At 40.8% G+C, this 18,525-nt stretch overlaps 1 protein-coding gene across 2 annotated transcripts in view; it reads right to left on the bottom strand.

Annotated features, from left to right (window-relative positions):
- The window catches only part of AK5 (adenylate kinase 5), a 244,225-nt gene extending 231,419 nt beyond the window's left edge, over window positions 1-12,806 (bottom strand). For both annotated transcript variants that reach the window (XR_009503655.1, XM_059924682.1), the window contains exons 1-3: window positions 12,292-12,806; window positions 7,840-8,026; window positions 1,105-1,272 (exon numbers count right to left, since the gene is read on the bottom strand). Coding sequence is in view for 1 of the 2 variants with exons in the window: in XM_059924682.1 (XP_059780665.1) it covers window positions 1,105-1,272; window positions 7,840-8,026; window positions 12,292-12,351 (415 nt within the window). In the remaining variant the exon portion in view is untranslated. The remainder of the gene's footprint in view (window positions 1-1,104; window positions 1,273-7,839; window positions 8,027-12,291) is intronic.
- Window positions 12,807-18,525: the final 5,719 nt, after the last annotated feature.

Here is an 18,525-nt window from a genome sequence, read left to right as displayed (position 1 = left end):
CTCTCATCTTAAAATTATTTTTCTATAATATAACAATTCAGGGATAAACATATTTGCAATTTCATTACACTTATAGATGTACAAACATCCCTCCTTCTAGACTGGTGAACTTAAATTCTTGTTCTACTTTGGTGTGTTTATTTGCATGTTTTTTCCCCAGTTGCCATCATCGTTACATCTTCTGGGAGCAGTACTTCTTTGCTTGGGGGCTGTATACATTTGGCCCTCGGTTAACAGTTACTGGCTAGAATAGCTTTAACATCTTCCGCTAGATTTTTGCTTTTGGTCATCTTTGTGAAAGCTGAGTCGAATTGGAAAGTGAGACAATGACTACAAATATTTCATGTTGACAGGTCTCTTCAAAATTTTATAGCTTCTGAGGAAGTTAGAATTTGCAAAAGTGGTCAAAAATGCATTCTGCAAAATTACTTAAGACATTTTCAATATCTAATCCTTGTGAAATGGCATCAGACTGATATTTTCATATTCAACATAAGATTCATAGTGGCAATTTAAAAAATTAACTATTATCCTTCTTATTTTCATTAATACTCAGATGTTACATGCTGTGTAAAACACTATTCTATTAGATTTGCTTGTCTAATAACATCAAACTTAGATTTTATCATTGGTGCCAGTCTGTCATAAGGAAGATTCATTTATATGAATCTTTACCAACATATTATTATTGTTATTTATTTTTTGCTCTGAAGTTAATAGTGAATAAAAATTCAATTTGTTGAATTAAAGGGAAAAAACATATGTTTAGAAAACTTCTAATGGATTCAGCTATCTACGTTAAAAATTAAGCAAATAAAAACCACAAGATAGTAAATCTTGATTTATTACAGAGAATTTCTACGACATTGTAATGAGATTCTATAAAAGTGCAATAAGCATTAGATTATATAATTATAACAATATATGTTTTATTGAAAATTATGCTAAAAATATTTCCATCTACTGTCTCTCAAGCTTTTGTTTCCATTGTTTGTCATTATCCAACTATTTGCAAATATGATGTGTAGTTGACATAATTTTTGAAATGTAAATATATAAACAAAGTGAGCAACAGTATGAGAATTTTGCTTTCTGTCCTCATACCTATGACAAGAATGATTTTTGGTCGAGGTCTAGTAGGATCAAAGACCTCATACTCCTCAATTAACTCCGCAGTCTCGGAGAGGTCTGTGTCACTTTCTATGGAGAATTGATGGATTGGAGGGAGCCGATCATACCGTCGATAAGGAAAGTTTGAATTTTCAGGCATTACTGCAAAAGAGTAAGATAACTTTGAAACGGAAAAAAAAAGCACAATAAAACATTTTTTTGCACTTAACCAATTAGTTGAAGAAATTTAAAAATTAAATGAATCTGATTTTTTTCAACTGGAAGAAGACTCCCGTCCCCTTAAGTCGTCAGCAAACTTTTCCTTAAAGGGCCAGATAATCAACATTTTGGGCTTTGAGGAAGAGAGTCTCATACTCCACTTAGCCAGGAAAACAGTTGTAGACAATAAATAAACAAATGGGGACTTCTCTGGTGGCTCAGTGGTTAAGGATCCGCCTGCCAATGCGGGGGACACGGGTTCGAGCCCTGGTCCGGGAAGATCCCACATGCCGCAGAGCAACTAGGCCTGTGCGCCACAACTGCTGAGCATGCGCTCTAGAGCCCACGAGCGACAACTACTGAGCCCGCGTGCCACAACTACTGAAGCCCGCGCACCTGGAGCCCGTGCTCCACAGCAAGAGAAGCCACCACAATGAGAAGCCCACGCACTGCAACGAAGGGTAGCCCCCGCTCACCCAACTAGAGAAAGCTGGCACACAGCAACAAAGACCCAACATGGCCAAGAATTAAATCAACCAATCAATCAATCAATAAACAAATAAACAAATGGATGTGCTTGTGCTCCAATTAAACTTTGTTTATAAAAAACAGGCAGTGAGCCAGACTTGGCCATGGGTCATAGGTTGCCAACCTCTGCCCTCCAGGAACCTTCTTAAGTACTGCCTAGTCTTGCTTGGTAGTTGGTATACATCCTGGTCACCGAAAATGGTGCTCCTAGAGTTTTGTAGCGCACACCTTCACAACGTTCATAACCATATGCAGCGGCCGATGGAGGCAATGCTTATGCACAACGTGTTTCATTTATCCATAAATATAGATATGCACTCACTATGATCCAGGTACTCTACTGTAGTCCAGTGGAATGGTTTGGTGGCATAATGCACAAAAACTTAAGGTACTGTCACAAGACAGGTAAAGAGTAGCAAACAATTTCTGTATTTGGAACATCTTTCAACATCATTTAACTTTACATTCCCAATATTTATTATCTTTAACCTCCTTGATTTAAAAATGTAACTATGAAGATTTAAATTTACATCTACAACAGCAATAAATCTTTGCTATTTATTGTCAGACATGTTAGTGTGTTGAGGATGGTTCAGTAGAAGAATAAAATAAGATGTAGTCCTGTCCCCACAGAGCTTACAAACTAGAGCTTACATGCTTATATCTGACAGCGGTATGCACACCAGGCAGGATAAGTGCTAAAATGAATATCTCTTATGGTAAACACCATAGGAGTTCAATCGATGGGTAGATCCATTTGGGCAGGAGTGGCTGAAAAAGACTGCAAAAGAGGCAGGACTTGAACTTCGAAAGACTAGAACAGGTGATGAAAAGTGGAAAGTATTTCTCAGTTGGTAGAAATGAAACACAAAGACTCAGAATCGGAAATACAAATGACATGTTCAAATAGATCAGAGGACAGAGCTGGCAAGCCCAAGTGAGGCAGATGCTCTCTACCAGCTATTGCTGTTTGATTCATGGATCTTTCCTTCCTCATCCATGTGCTGGTATTCAAGGAGGCAAAGAGAAGCCCTAACTACCCAAAAAGCACCTGCACAAAGGAGACGGAGGTCACCTGGCCTGCCATGAGAAATCTGGCTAAGCGGATTACTGGATTTTAGCATTGCATAATGCTCACATTTCCTCTGGAGATGTTGATCAGGTAGAACTTTCCATTCTCTGTTGATACAATAAATGAGGTTATTGACTACTGACTCATGGAACTCACTTTAATTCCACGAAAAGAGTGAAGTAGTCTACAGATGACAGTGGATATTCTTTTTTTTTTTTTCAATTTTATTTATTTTTGGCTGTGTTGGGTCTTCGTTGCTGTGCGCAGGCTTTCTCTAGTTGTGGTGAGCGGGGGTTACTCTTCATTGCAGTGTGCAGGCTTCTCACTGCGGTGGCTTCTCTTATTGCAGAGCACGGGCTCTAGGCACCCGGGCTTAGTAGTTGTGGCACGTGGGCTCTAGAGCGCAGGCTCCGTAGCAGGCACGGGCTTAGCTGCTCCGCGGCATGTGGGATCTTCCTGGACCAGGGATTGAACCTGTGTTCCCTGCATTGCCAGGCGGATTCTTAACCACTGCACCACCAGGGAAGTCCCAACAGTGGGTATTCTTTAGAGAATTCTGGGAAGGGCTACGTCAGGGAAGGCACTAACAACATTATCCAGTTCTGCCTTGAAATTGAACTGCTTCACCCAACGCAGGGCAAAACTCTAAGCATTATCCTTGATTACCTTCTTCCCTCACTCTTCATATCTATTCCCATAGACTTCTCTCCAAAGCATATCCCAAATGCACACGTTTTTCTCCATCTCCACTACCACAACTCTTCCCCAGGCCGCCATAATTTATCTGGACTACTGTAGACTCTACGAGTTGCTTGCTTCTACACCACAGTTCATTGCTTGAAATGTTCTTTCCTTGTTGATCCCATGGCTGACTGCTTCTTGTCATTCACACCTCAGCTTAAATGTCACCTCCTATAAGAGGACTTTACTGACCTTTTAATCTAGGGTAGCCAGCCAGTTAATTTCAAGGACATCACCCCTTATAATAATGCTCTGCACAGTGCCTACCACTTCACCATCTGAGAGGCCCCTAATTCATTCATTGTTTGTCCTCTCCCATTAGAATAAGTTTCATAAGAGCAGGGACCTTTCCTATCTGGAACTTTGTATCCCTGGGAGCTAGAACTATGCTTGGCACAAAGTTAGTGTCCAATAAATACCTGCTGAACCAATAACAAAGAGAACAGTCTTGCTGAAATAGATGGTGCCCATGGAGAAAAGCCAGAAGATGGGTAGGTAGAGTGTGGCCACAATGTGGAGGGCCTTGATCACCAGGGTAAAGGGTTTAGCTTTAATCTGGTAGAAAGTCAGCGGAGGTTTCTGGGGGGTAGAGAAATGACATGATGGAATATGAAATATATATTTTAGGAAAATTAATCTGGTGGTGGTTAGAATGGATTTGAGTAGGGAGAAACTAGGAGCAGAAAGAGTAGCAGCTAGGAGGCTGTTAAAGTAATTCACAGGTGAGAGGTGAAGACTTAGACTAGAGGGCAAGCAGGGGAAATGGAAACGAATGGCTGGATATGAAGGACATGATTCGGATTCAGATATGAGAGATGACAGAAGATGACAGTTCAAAAACAACTGCCAGGTGTCAAGTCTAAAAGAATAAGGAACATATTGCATTTCATCCAGTATCTTTCTGCCCTCTCTTTTATGCTCCAGAAATACTGGGCTTCTCTCCTTCCTGTCTTTATCCTGGCTTCTTCCTCTATGTCAGGAATCTCTGTTCTCTGTTCCCTAGTATACTCTCAATCTCCTCCATCCTTCTCTAGTTGACACCTACTCACCTTTCCGTCTCTTAGTATTAGCATGTCACTTCTTCCAGGAAGCCTGCCCTGAACCCTGGCTTAGGTTGGATCCATCTCCTGTTAATATGGTTAGTTCTATAGCATATGGTATTTTCTATAGCATCCATTGTGCTTCTAATTATATTTTTAACACCTGACTTCATCACTAGACTATAAGGGCAGGTGCCATGTTTGATCTTTTTTGGTGGCTACATTCTCGCTCTTAAAAGAGTGTCTGACACGTAGTACTCAATAAGTGGTTATTTTATTGCTCAACTGACTCATAGACTGACTTCATGTAAATAAGAAAAGGAGGGCTGGTTTTGAAGCAAATATGATATGTTTGGTTTTGGACATGTTGAGTAAAGATGACAATGAGATATTCCAGAAGAAAAGCTCTATGGACAGTTGGAGCTATGGAACTAAAACTCTTATTTGTGAGTAATTATTTGTTCAATTGTATACAAATGGCAGAAAAAAAATGGATGCTCACCTCATATTTACGGTACAATGCTTTAAAGAACTGTCAGCTAATAATTTATCCTTGCTTTTATCATATTTTTACTTAGGAAAGTAATTTGCTTAAAAATTATTAAAATGTTCTATTTCACAGAATAATTTTTCATGATAATTATATATTAGCATGGCTATGTCAATATTTCAGCAAAAAAATGCATTAATCACTTTTTGTTTCTAGAAATAATAATAGTGCTTAAAGTTACAGGGAAGTTAGCAATTTTGTCGATTTTAATAAGCTATTCTGTAAATCATAGTTAAAAACCTACAAAGCACAAATGTGCAAAGCATTTCATAAAATAATATTTTATTATTATAGGATTAATCAGTTTAGAAACCATTTTCTGTATTTTAGCCTACGTTCCAGATATTAGACAGTGTGATACAACATTCTTGTCACCATAGTATGTGAAAGGTTTTATTTGATGATTAATTAAAAGATCTCTGAGTTGGAATTCTGGTAAAGTACTAGCAGATATGGAGATTCTAAAATTAACAAGTGATTTCAGTTCTAATGAAAGTTAAATCTACATTTTCCATTCCTATTTTAGCTTATCCTGCTAGATCAAGAGTTCCAAACTGGTCATCTGTGGGCCCAATGTAGCCTCATAGATGTGCTTTGTTCAGCTCGACATTCTTCCAAAATTTGTGCTTGACTGCCTTTAGACAATGACTGTTCCCGCTAGTTCTGTTCTCTAGTTTGACCACAGTCTCCACCATTCTCTATTACATACTTGGCCTGCCTGGCTTCTACATATAATCAAGTCAAGTAACAGTACAAAATAGAAGCATTCAAATTTCATTTTGTTACAAAACTGTCACTTTATATAACCAGCTTTTCGACTAAGTGAATGTCACATCCTCTTAGACTTAAATTTAAGAACATAAAAATATCTTAGACTAAATCCAGTAATACCTAAGGTTTGTTAGTGCTTTAAGGTTTAAAAAGAAATTCCCCATGTTTATGTCACTTGATTTAACAAGGGCCTAGGGCATGTATTTAACATTGAGCCAGATTCTAACGTATGATGACACCCTGGGAAGGAAATTAGCCCTTTTGGGAAGGTGTATGAACCCTTCAAGCTCACAAAAATATCATTTTGTTCACTTAAGCAGTAATTTACCAAGTGGTGTGCTGCAGTGGTAATTGGTTAAAGGTTCTCTCTTGAGCACCCAAGCCTAAATCACCTAGTGGTGACCCTGCATTGACAGAGAAGGAGTCTTCTCCTCTCTGGAGATGTTTCTGAGACAATGCCATTTCTGCTTTTTCTCCCTGCTTGTGTTTCTTAAAAATTAACACACTCTGACTTTTCCCCACATCATGTTCAAATAAAATCTAAGTGGGTCATGACTAAGTAAGATAAAACAAACTAAGATTTATTTCCCCCTTGTATTTATTGCAAATAGAATTGTCTCTGCTTCAAATTCTGTCTGTATAACTGAAACTTTTCGTGGTACAATTTTTGAGAATGGCTTAGATTTTGAAAATAGAATGATTTGGGCCACTGGGAAAGAGTTAATTGGTTTCCTCTGATTGGAACTGATTCCATTTTGCACATATTATTGTACTTCTCAATTTTATCTGGAGCCCAAAAGGCTGCTTGGCTGATATTGAACTAATTTTGATAAGCACATATTTCAGAAAGCTGGAATACCATGAATCTCCTCTAGTGAATTCCAGTTCTTAGTTCCAAACTATCCCTAAAATTGTTAAACAAGTTTATGCATCCCATTTCTTCTGTAGCACCCAAATGCCTAATCTCATGCATTGCATTCAGTAGCTGCTAAATAAATCCTTCTTGAGTTAACTAGTATAAACTTTACATGCATTTATGCAGATGCATTAATATGAACTCTGAATTTGGAAACACAGCAATAAGTTAAATCTCTTCTGAGCTAATAAAAAAATGTTGTAGTTATATAATAACTATCAATTTTGTCTGTTATCTACTCATTTATTTGGAAAAGTCTAATTTGCAATTTTAAGAAAAATTCAGTTTGCTAATGTAATTCATTTTACAATGAATGCCCTGGTGGCGCAGTGGTTAAGAATCCGCCTGCCAATGCAGGGGACAAGGGTTTGAGCTCTGGTCCGGGAATATCCCACATACCACAGAGCAACTAAGCCCGTGTGCCACAACTACTGAGCCTGTGTTCTAGAGCCCGTGAGCCACAACTACTGAGTCCGCATGCCACAACTACTGAAGTCCCCGCTCCTAGAGCCCATGTTCCACAACAAGAGAAGCCACCGCAATGAGAAGCCAGCGCACCGCAACGAGAAGGCCGCGCATCGCAACGAAGACACAACGTAGCCAAAAATTAATTAATTAATTAATTAAGAAGAATAAAAAAAACTAATGAAGTCAGCAAAAAATTTCATTGAGCTTTTAGTGAAGTGCTGGACAACGGTATGCAATTTTGTTTGTCTTACCATGGAGGTGACTAGAATTGGTAGCAGAGACAGAATAGTCACATTACAGGACCAAATATCCTTTTAGGTGCTGGGAAACCTACTAAATTAAATCATTGCCTACAGTTTGTATGGTAGGTTTTAAAGAAAATTGCTCTAATTATAAACTGTCTATTATTCTACGAATACATTACCATTTCTTAGAAAGGATCTCCGTGACTGCCCTCCATTGAGCGGAGGTAAGGTCTTCTTCTCCTGGCTTACAAATGAATCCCACTTCACCTTGTCACAGCCGCCTAGTTCCTTTACTTTCTGTAAACAACTTTCCAAGTACTCTACTGGGTCTTCAGGCTTAGAACACATCAGTCCATTCAAAAGGCTCTGAAATACAACACAATATGCCCACAGAAAATATGTTTTTAAACCACCTTTGTCAAAACAGTGTATATCCCGTCTTTAAATTCTGGGTTGTTTTGATTCTTTGCATTAAAAAAAAAAAAAAAAACAATTAGAGTTGAAATTATGCTCTGATTGAATAATTAAAATACCTCCTCAAATTCTTGACCAATTAGTTTTCAGCTCAGCATTCTCTGTCTTTTAAACAATTAAGGCCAACTATATTGTTTAAAATGGAAGAACCCTATCAATATGAGATAAAGTGCAGTGTGTAAAAATGCCCCAGTCATGATTTATCTCATTCCTACCCATCCTTAAAGGCTCCAAGCCTCAGTTTCAGAGGGTTTTTTAAGGATTAAAAAATGTAAATATTTTGTAAATATAATGTATTTTACATACATATAATGTATGTAAATATTTGTAAAGTACATATTAAGTGCCTGGAACATAGTAAATAATAAATGTTGGTGGTTTTAATCATCATCATCATCATCATCAAGAAGTCTCCCCTGAGCCCTCAGGTTGGCTTGTGGACCCAACACCCTTCCTTGGTGTTCATGATACCCAGAAAAAACTATCTTACCTGTCATTCATACTAAAACCACCAGTTTATGTGTTGGTCTCCTCTTCTAACCTATAAACTCTTCAACAGTACAGTGTGGGTCTTATTTATTTCGCAATATCCAGCCTCTGACACTTTCCTTCGCACATGGTAGGTACATACTGAACTGTTCTCTACTTAGAAAAAAAATTTCACTCAAAACATAAAGACTGAGTTTAAAGAAAAACATTTGATATATAATAAATCACTACAATATCCATTGAAATTGCAGAGGAAAACCTGGTGTCTGATATTTCATAAGTACTAATTTCTAAAAATGCTATAAATTTGGAAATGCTGATTCCTGGGAACTGAACTGATGTGCAAAATATTTTCCTTTGGAATATTTCATGGAAAAAGCATAGAGGATTATTATCACCATTATTAATGCACAAAACATAGACACTTTGAAAAGCTGACATCTTTCCTAAATACAGTATTTTATTTTCAAATTATTCTTGTGCAATTTGCTCTAAATGGTAGGCAGTTCCTACCAGGTACATTTGTTCTCTGAAATCCTAAATAATGTAGGTTAGAATGTTCAATCAGAGGAGTTCAACTGCAGAGGGAGCAGAAAAAACTAACCTGGGCATCCACACCCAGTTTGTATGTCAAGGTCTGTGCTACACACACACACACAGATACACACACATTGCGTTTAACTCCTCGGATTCCTCCTACCTCAGTGTAGCTAACTCTGTGGCAGGGCTTACTCTGTATCTTTGCATGCTTTAGCTTACCCAATGCACTTTCAGTCCTATGTGGCATTATTATCACCATTTATAGACCAGGAAATCCTGGCTCAGAGATGTTAGTGAGTTGATCTAGGTTACTCAGCTAGAAACTCGTAGGCCTAGGATTCCAACTCAATGGTTTTGATTCCAAAACCCATATATTCCTCTCTCTACATCTTGCAAAAATATGATACGGGATTTAAAAAGTGCCAGATTTTCTGTGCCCCATACATAATCCAACTGCAATTCGAGTCACTCAAGATTAGGTTTTTAGTTTTTTTATCCCTATTATTGCCTAAAATGAGTGAACGTACTCAATGAAGATTTTTTTTTTTTTTTTTACTGGAAAATATGGTTCCAGCCTCCCTAAACATATCTGACTCCACAAAGGGTACTGATTTTAGAAGGGGGAATGAGGTCCACTCCTTCATAGATAATTTAAATCCATTCTTCTAATAGTCAGTCACCATAGGGGATCCAAAACAACCAGCAAACATTTTTTACTCGGTCTACTTGAGTCAACCCTTTGAGAACTTGAACAATCTAATTTGATTTGCCCCAGTATTTAAATTAATTGCCAAATCTTTGCTCTAAGGTACAGCGATACAAGATCAATATATACACCATAAGGTTAGCTAGAGTTAAGAACTCATCAGGGGAAAGTGGTTTTTGTTTTAACATTTAATCTAAAAATGCAAACACATTTCAAACTTGAACCTTCCAGAGATATCCCATTTAGCCCATGTGATGTTTCAAGTCAGAAAGAAATCTGAAAAGGTCAGTTAGATACAGCTAGTTGCTTGACAATATGTAGATTCAATAATCAATCACTTGGTCTACAATGGTGTCTAGTATCCACAACTGTGACCAATGTTTTGGGCTTGATAGATATCTAATTGCTAAACTTTGTATGCCTAGAAATTTTGTATACCTACATTGTGGTTTTGAGGGAGAAAATCTCCCTCAAACTTAAAGCATTTGCTTTTGCTGTCTACACTCATCACATGGAGAACTGCCAAGTTTTACTTCTCTCTTGTGCTGTGCACAACACAGATTCTTCTTACTGGAAGGATGGAGCTTTTGGAGGTCACCAGCAGTCTCCTTCCAGCTTCCCATTGCCTTGCATTTAAGTACACTGTATATCTGTATTTCACCTAAGCAAGTTGACTTCCTTTCCTGGGTGTGCACTATTTTAAAACACCCATTCATATGCAGAAAAGCCAAGGAAAAGCATAGCACCTGAACAAAAATGCCTGCCATCACTTATTTGCATACACTGTAGATTTTCATACACAAACTATCAAAATTCTCTGTGGTTACCAAGGGGGAAAAACAGTACTCACATGTATACAGAAAAAAGATGTACTATTAAGAAGCACTTTGCAATCAGGTGGCCCTGTTGCAGATGTTTCTAATTACTCTTTTAGGGATGACATTGATCTCAGTAGTAGTATTTATGACAAAACCCTTCAGCTCTTCATCTCCATATTTAGTTTTTGAAAATTAAAAAAAGAAAAGAAAAATTCTTAACAAGAATCCTGCATACCCCCAAGACCTGTCCTTATGCAACACCTCCTGATTATTTTCAAATACTAGTAACGCACTCGCTAGATTGGGGTTTCACATACTAGGCTTGTGCTCAGTGGGCGATTTACCTGGAAATCTTGTCTTCAGATGGACCTGAAACCGGTGGCTTATGGAGGTGAGAGGAAAATGGAGATCTGTAATTATGACGGCCCATTTAAAGATAATTTGGGAAAACAGAGACAAAATTATTTTCCCAAGTAGTGTTATAAAATCCCTTTTAGCAGAACAAACCCCCCAAATAGGAGAAAGAGCAACGCATAACTTTTAGTTTACCACATGAGACTACAGTCTATCATCTTTCAGAAATGGGGGAACAGGTTTCAGAGCCCGCTCTATGAAGCTTGGCTCGCTTCCATTTTTTTTTTTTTTTTTTTCCTTAACCTAAGTAAAAACACATAGGATTCAGGAATGTTCTAAAATTCAAATACGGAGAGAAGGAAAGGAAACAAGACGATCCGCGACGTAGCCTATGGTTGAGAACTAACCAAGGTTCTAGTTCATCCACCAAGCCTCCTCTCCCACATTCCCAAAGTGTTCCCCATTCCCCGGGTCTCTGGTGCAGATGATGCCGTGATGCGGTCGGAAGACGGGAGCAACAGGAGTCACGCCCGCCTCGCCACTCCGTCTCCGACTCGCCTTCTCTAGATGGGTTGGTGAGGGCAGGCGAAAGCTATGGGCTGGGGAGGCGAGGAAGGAGAAGCATCCCTTCCAAGGTGACGGGGAAACGTGCTCAGGAGTTCATTCACCGAAAGCGCAGAGCAGCGCTGGGTGACAGCCACCCGGGAGGCAGCGCTGCACTTGATGGGTTTGGATTTGTTTTTTGCATCTTCATCCCTCTCCTCCAAGCTGTCCCTGTGGAGGGCTGCTTTCGTCCTCACTTCCCCGTCAACGCGGGGGTCCCAACCCTCGGCGCGCGAAGGGACTAAGGCTCTCGATTCCCAGTTCCGAGTCCTTGCTGGCTGCTGGGCGCCAGCGTACCCACCTAGCCTGATCCTCGCCCCGGGAGAGCGCGGCCGGCCGCTGCCAGCAGCCCATCCTGGGGGTCCACATGGGAGGGATGCGCTGGGGAAAGCCTGCTTCCAGAACCCGGTTCGAAGACAAACTTGATTTTCGAGATGGAGGCTTCTGAGTCCAGCCATCCGACAAGGACCCCGCAACCCGCCAAACAGACAGCTACCCCTGGGCAAGCGGGCGAGCAAGCTTCCGCAAGCTCCTTCACTTCCGTGCCCCGCGTCTGCAAGGTGGGACGGGGAGCGGCTTCTCACCCGGAACCCCGGGGATGCCCTCCCCAGATCCTCCCGTCCTCTCTGCCAGACCTAGCCCCCTACCTCGAAGAGCTGCGGGATTTCCCTCCGGGCCAGATACTCCTTGGCTTCGTTGGTGTTCATGGCTGTTCCGCGCGCGCCCTGGGGCGCAGGCGGGAGGCTCCCGGGCTGCGGCGATCTGGGCTGGGGCTGGCGGTGTCCGCGCCGAGCGCCGCGCAGCCCTCGCTCTCACGCGCAAATACGCGCTCGGCTCTGCCTCCCCAGGCCGGGCGCCCCCTCCGCCTCTCCGCGGCGACTGTGGTCTCAGCGCTCCCGTCGCCCCCGCCGCGGTGCTGGTCCCCACGCCCGAGCTGCGGGCTCGGAGCCGCGGCTTCCCGGGCTCTAGGCGGCGCGGCCGCCAGCGGAGGGGCGGAGGGGGCGGAGGAAGGAGGACAGCGCGGCGGACGCCAGGCAGCAGCCCGCCCGCCTGCTTGTCCCGCTCGGCGCGCCGCGCTCTGAGCCTCCCGAACCCGGCCTGCGGGCGGCGACGGCGGCGGCCAGTCACGCTGCTCGAGCGGAGCGGGGCGCGGGGGTGGGGAAGGGTGCGCGCGGGGGGCTCGCAGTCACGCCCCTCCGTGTCACACCACCGCCGGGCGCCGCGCTTCGCTGCGCGCGCCGCCCCCGGGACGCAGCAACCTGGGACCAGGTGGCCAAAGGAACAGAGTCGGGGTCTGTAGCGACGTGCGACCCTTTCACCTCTCCCGACACCCCCACCGACCCCACCCCCCACCACACACACGAGTTACTCCTGCATGCCCGAGGAGCTCCCAGGAAGAAACCTAAATGTCACAGAATTTATCGTTTATTCCTAAGGTTACCGATCCTTCATAACAGGGAGCTGGGAGTAAGGAGAAAAGGGGATTGAGGGTGTTGACTCCATCCCCTTAAGATAATTTTTAGATCTTGAGTATTTCTATCCTTCAGGAAAGTTTTGCTAGCTGGTCTCGAATTTTTTTCCCTGTTAGTGTTACAAATCCTTACAGATTTCAGAATAAGGCCTTACAGTGAGGCTGAACTCTTCCCTAACAGAAGGATTAGTAAGTAATCAACTAGTTAATTATGTCTGTAGAGAGGAATGGGAAGGTGGAGGCGAGAAGTGGGTGGTGGTTGAGAGCCGGAGACTGCTTAAACTGGAAACGTGCTTGGTAGTGACTGGATGCCACCGTTAATCCGATCGGAGGAGGGTGCTGCTGGTGGACCGTGGGCCGTTGGTGCACCCTGGGGTGGGTATGGGTTGGTGGGATAAAGCAGCGTTACGGGTCAAGTATCTTCCCATTTCCCCCATTATGATGTCTTTTCATTGCCTGCTTGAAAATGGTCCATGCCGCCCTGGGAACATGACCTCTAATTCTGTACAAGACCCAACACGTGGGAGGGCATGTCAGAGGAAAGGAGGCTCTGATAGGCATTGCCATCTGGGATCAGGCCAGGGAGAGAGGCAACACTGCCACTGCTTCCAGAAACCAGTGTCTGGATGTCCATTTCAAGTTCATCTTTTGCAGATCTTTTCTTGGTTCTATTTCTTGTCACAGTAAAGACTGCTACTCATGCCTTCACTATAGCTGCAGTTTTGTTTTATCCAGGAAGGGAACTCAAGAATTAATTGAGTTTTGTAAAGTAAATGAAGTTTTCTGAACACTTGTGAAACCATGTGTCATATGGTAGCCTTAAGTAAGGCAGGTGTTCCATAGAAATTGGTTTCTGCCCTCAGAATATGCCACATCATTTACAGTTCCAGCTTCTGACATTCTTTACCTTGTTTAAGAGCAGGTTTTGGCAGTAGTGAAGCATTGTCTGTTCCCTGTGCAACAATGCTTGATACCTACCAGGATCCATGGCCTGAGAGTTTACTTTATGAGCAGGCACAGCTGAGGCAAAGCGCCTAGGACTGAAGAGGCCACTGTCTGCGGGACCTTTCAAGGTCACCCTTTACAGACAAGAATTTGGCAGAGTACAGCTCATATCTTCTCTCCTAGGGAGGAATGAATCCTGAATGGATATATGATTCTAAATGCACTTTAGTGTAGTCAGGCAAGGATGGCAACTTGCTTGTATAAAGAGAGTGGATAATGAAGACTGCATTGCACTAAATATTCTAAATAGCCTGAAAAAACGTAGTAGCTGGAGATATGGCAGATTTTCAGGTAGCCTCATACACTGACAATCAGTGCTTTTTGGTGTGTTCCAGACGTACGAAAGAAGCAAGTATTCACAATTAATTTTGCAAAGGAAGTTGTAGCCTGTTATGGAAGGGCTATATGGGGGAAGTGTAATGCTTAAAAGCCAGGCTGATTGTTTGGAAGAGAGGGAATAGAAGGGACAAGGAACAACAAATACATTCTTGCCATGGGAAAGCCGGCTCATCGCTCCCTGATATGAGATTCTAAGGGTGGGTAAATAAAGCGTTCCTTTGTTTACTTGGGGATACATCATTGCAAGGAATCAAGATGCTTACTGCATACCTAGTGTCTCCAGGCAGAATCTCTTCTGCTCCCACATTGGGAGAGTGTGCTGAGTTATACAGCAGTGAATAAGACATACATAATTCCTTCTGTCAAGGAATGTACATTCTCCTGGAGAGTGCATGTAAGAAGTGCAGATGGACAATAAGCAAATAAAAATGCAGAAACAACATAAGATAAATGAAGAGCAGATAAACAATTAACCCCTCTCCCACCAAAGACATAAGTGAGAACATATCAGATAGTGATAAATGTAATGATGAAAATCAAACATGCTTAACTGTTGATTTGATGCAAGGGGGTGGAGTCCAGATTGTTTGCTGGAAGTAGCAGAGCAAGTGGGAATGGTGATAACCTTTGAGGTGATAGCTAGAACTTTCCAAAGATCCAGACGTCCTTGAGGAGGAGCCTCTTGGTGGGAATGTTTCTCTAGCTCACTGCTGACACACAGGCGATGTCTCAGCAAAGGGCTGAACCTTGCTCTGTCGCTATTAAGCAGCTGTCTCAGAGGAGAGACCATTGGCTGCATCCACCTGAGAAGGCTCAAGGGCTCTGTACCCAGGGCAGCAACTTACCAAACCCCACAGAGATGGTTGGAACCCATGCTTAAATGCTCATTCATTCCTAACAGATATGTATGCCATTTATAATTTAAATAGGGCAAGTTTAACTGCAGAAAATTTTACTGATAAAGTGTCAAATATTTCTCATGTTGCAGTTCCTCACCCCAGGAGAGGAGTCTAACGGGATCTACCACAGGCCCTGGTATAGTTGATAGTAATGATGTCATGTCAAGTTTGGCCCTAATACAAGGTAAAAATTCATTGAGTGTTATGAGTCAGGCATTGTGACAAGCACTTTATACAGTAGATTGCATATGCCATATTTAATTCTCAAATCAACCTGTGAGATATGTATTACTTTCATTATGTAAATGAAATAACTGAGATTCAGAGAGCCTAATTCCAAGATTATACTAGAAGTTACTATCAGTGCAACTGCAAATCCCTATGCATCCTCATTCCTTAGAACTCCATCATCACCATGCCTTTCGATGTTACAAAGGCCTGCAACCTTCCATTCTTCCTTTCCTATTCCCTTCCTTCCTTTCTTTTTTTTTAGCAGATGTTATTTTGTATTTGAGGGGAAATGTGTTTCAAAACACAAGTACAACAACAAAACATGTTTAACAACAAGTTTATCTCTATAGATTTTCTAATTGTTTAAGGTTCTTTTCTATTTGAAAGTTTTTTCATGATTCAGAGGTTGAAAAGACAACACAACATTCCTATTTATTGAAATCTTGAGTGTTGAATTTCTCTCATTCTGCACAAAAAAACCCCCAATATCTCCCTCCTAATTATTCTGTTTCCCTCACTAATTGACAACCCACTGGGCCATTTGTATTTTCAGGGCCGTTTGTAAATATTTTGTTTATCCAGAAAAAAATCTAAATACATGAGACTATCCATATTGTATACATTGGCCTGATAAGTATGCCCCTTATTTACAGGGTTTTTTTTAGAAGGTCTTTCTGAGGCTTTTACTCTTTTGTAAATGTGGGGTATACATACTGGTCTGTGAAATCTGGGGTAAATGCAGGCTGAAATAATGATGTATAACACAACTCTTCAGCCAACGCACAATTTCCCTATGCTCTATTTCTTTTCTCCACACTGGCCGAGTAGCTAAGCCAGACACTTGGATTCTGGATCTCAAAGACCTCTAGGAATTTTGGGGTTAGTGGAGGTTAGAGGTAAGAGATTGAAAACTCTCCTACAATGTCTGAAAGCTTTAGGAAAATTTCCAAGTATATAATTTATACACTAAGAATAGGAAAATCCTATATACTGATCTATCTATTCATTAATATATTCATTGATCAAACAATTATGAAATAACCTTATATGATCCAGACCTGTGTTTGGAGCTACGAATACAAACAGCAAGACTCAAAGCGTTCACTGTCTAGTAGGGAGACATGGACTTGTAGTAATTAAGTACAGGTAAATGTAATACTATGTTTTAATAATATGATAGAGGTAGATACGTGGAGGTAGGCTGTTATGGTGGGGACACAAAGGTACATGACTCATATGAATATGTATATGGTAAAAAAAAAAAAAGCACTTAGAACAGAACTCACACACACTACTGGGGGAATGTAAACTTGCACAACCACTTTAGAAAACTGGGAATAACTATTGAAGCTGATGTATTTTTATATTCACCAAAAGATATGTATTAGGATTTTCACAGAAGCACTATTTTAAATAGTCCTAAACTAAAATATACTCCAATGATCACCAACAAGTAGAACACATAAATTGTGTTAGATTCACAGCATGGAATACTATAAGCAATGAGGATCAACAGTCTACAGCTACATGTAACAACATGGATGAGTCTCACAGGCATACTATTGAGTAATCACCAGACACAAAATATACAAGCTGTACGATTTCATTTATATAAAGAACAAAAACAGGCCAAAAAAATCTATGCTGTTAGAAATCAGGACAGTGGTTACCCATAGGAGGATGAAGTGACAGAGAGAGCTCAAGAAGGATTTAGGGGAAACTGCTTACGTTCTGCTCCTTGATTTGGGTGCAGGTTACACGGGTGTGCTCATCTTGTGAAAATGCATTCAGCTGTGCAAATAGAATGTGCACTTCTCTGTGTGTATATTAAACTTCAATAAAGACATATGTTAAAAAGTAAAAGATGGTGAAGTACGGGATTCAAACCCAAGACCATCTCATTCTTAAATCCCATGCCCTCCTAACAGTTCCATGCTATTTTATCATTTAATAAGCAGATCAAAAGTGAATTTGCAATCCATGGCCCTTTGCTTGTGCCTTTATTATTGCACTTAGAGTCAAATTGCTGCTCTCAACACTATGTTGTTTGTAAGTAATAATTTACTTACAGTTTAGTCTCTCTCACTGTAAGATTCTGAGCTCCTCATCAGTAGGGACCATGTCCTAGAAATCTCTGTTTTCTCAGTGCTTTGGACAATGTCTGGCTTAAAATAGATATGCATGAATGCAAGAATGAACTATCTGTGTCTATATGTGTAGAATGCTTAGGACTCAGCCAAAGAAATTTAGAAAGATATCCTAGCAGGAAAAAGTAAACTTTCTAATATTTTTTTAAAACAAATAGGTTGAAACCTTTTAAAATTGCACCATGATGACTAGAAAGAGTTAATGCCATTTGTAGGGATTCCTGATTTACCATGTGGAAGTTTAGGTGCTGAGAAAATTTAACTCAGACAATGTCTTTGTAATGTCTAGAAATATAATGGTTTATAAATACATGATTAAGCTACACAAATTAAAAGGAAAATAGTGTTTTATAATCATTCATTCAGTCAAATATTTCTTGAGTTCCTAGTATGTGCCAGGCACTGCTGTGCAGCTCAGCACATAGACAAATAAAATACATGCGTATAACGTATATCTAGAAGGCGGAAACAATAAAATAATGTTATAAATCATATATATTTTTTATATTTATAAATGATATAGGTTGTTAGAATGTGATAAATACCATACAAAAAGAAAAAGCAGAGGAGAGTAAGGAGGGCCAGAGGACAGTTTCAGTTTTTTAAAACAAATTTATACAATTTTAAATGTTATTTTTCATTTACAGTTATTACAAAATATTGGCTATATTCCCCATGTCGTACAATACATCCTTGAGCCTATCTTACACCCAATAGTTTGTACGTCCCAGTTCCCTACCCTTATATTGCCCCTCCCCCCTGTAAGCACCAATTTGTTCTCTATATCTG

Source organism: Balaenoptera ricei, chromosome 1 (genome assembly GCF_028023285.1).
Source record: "Balaenoptera ricei isolate mBalRic1 chromosome 1, mBalRic1.hap2, whole genome shotgun sequence".
NCBI classification, from domain to species: domain Eukaryota; kingdom Metazoa; phylum Chordata; class Mammalia; order Artiodactyla; family Balaenopteridae; genus Balaenoptera; species Balaenoptera ricei.
The sequence above is the reverse complement of the archived record's forward strand: the minus strand, read 5'-3'. Positions and strand labels throughout refer to the sequence as shown.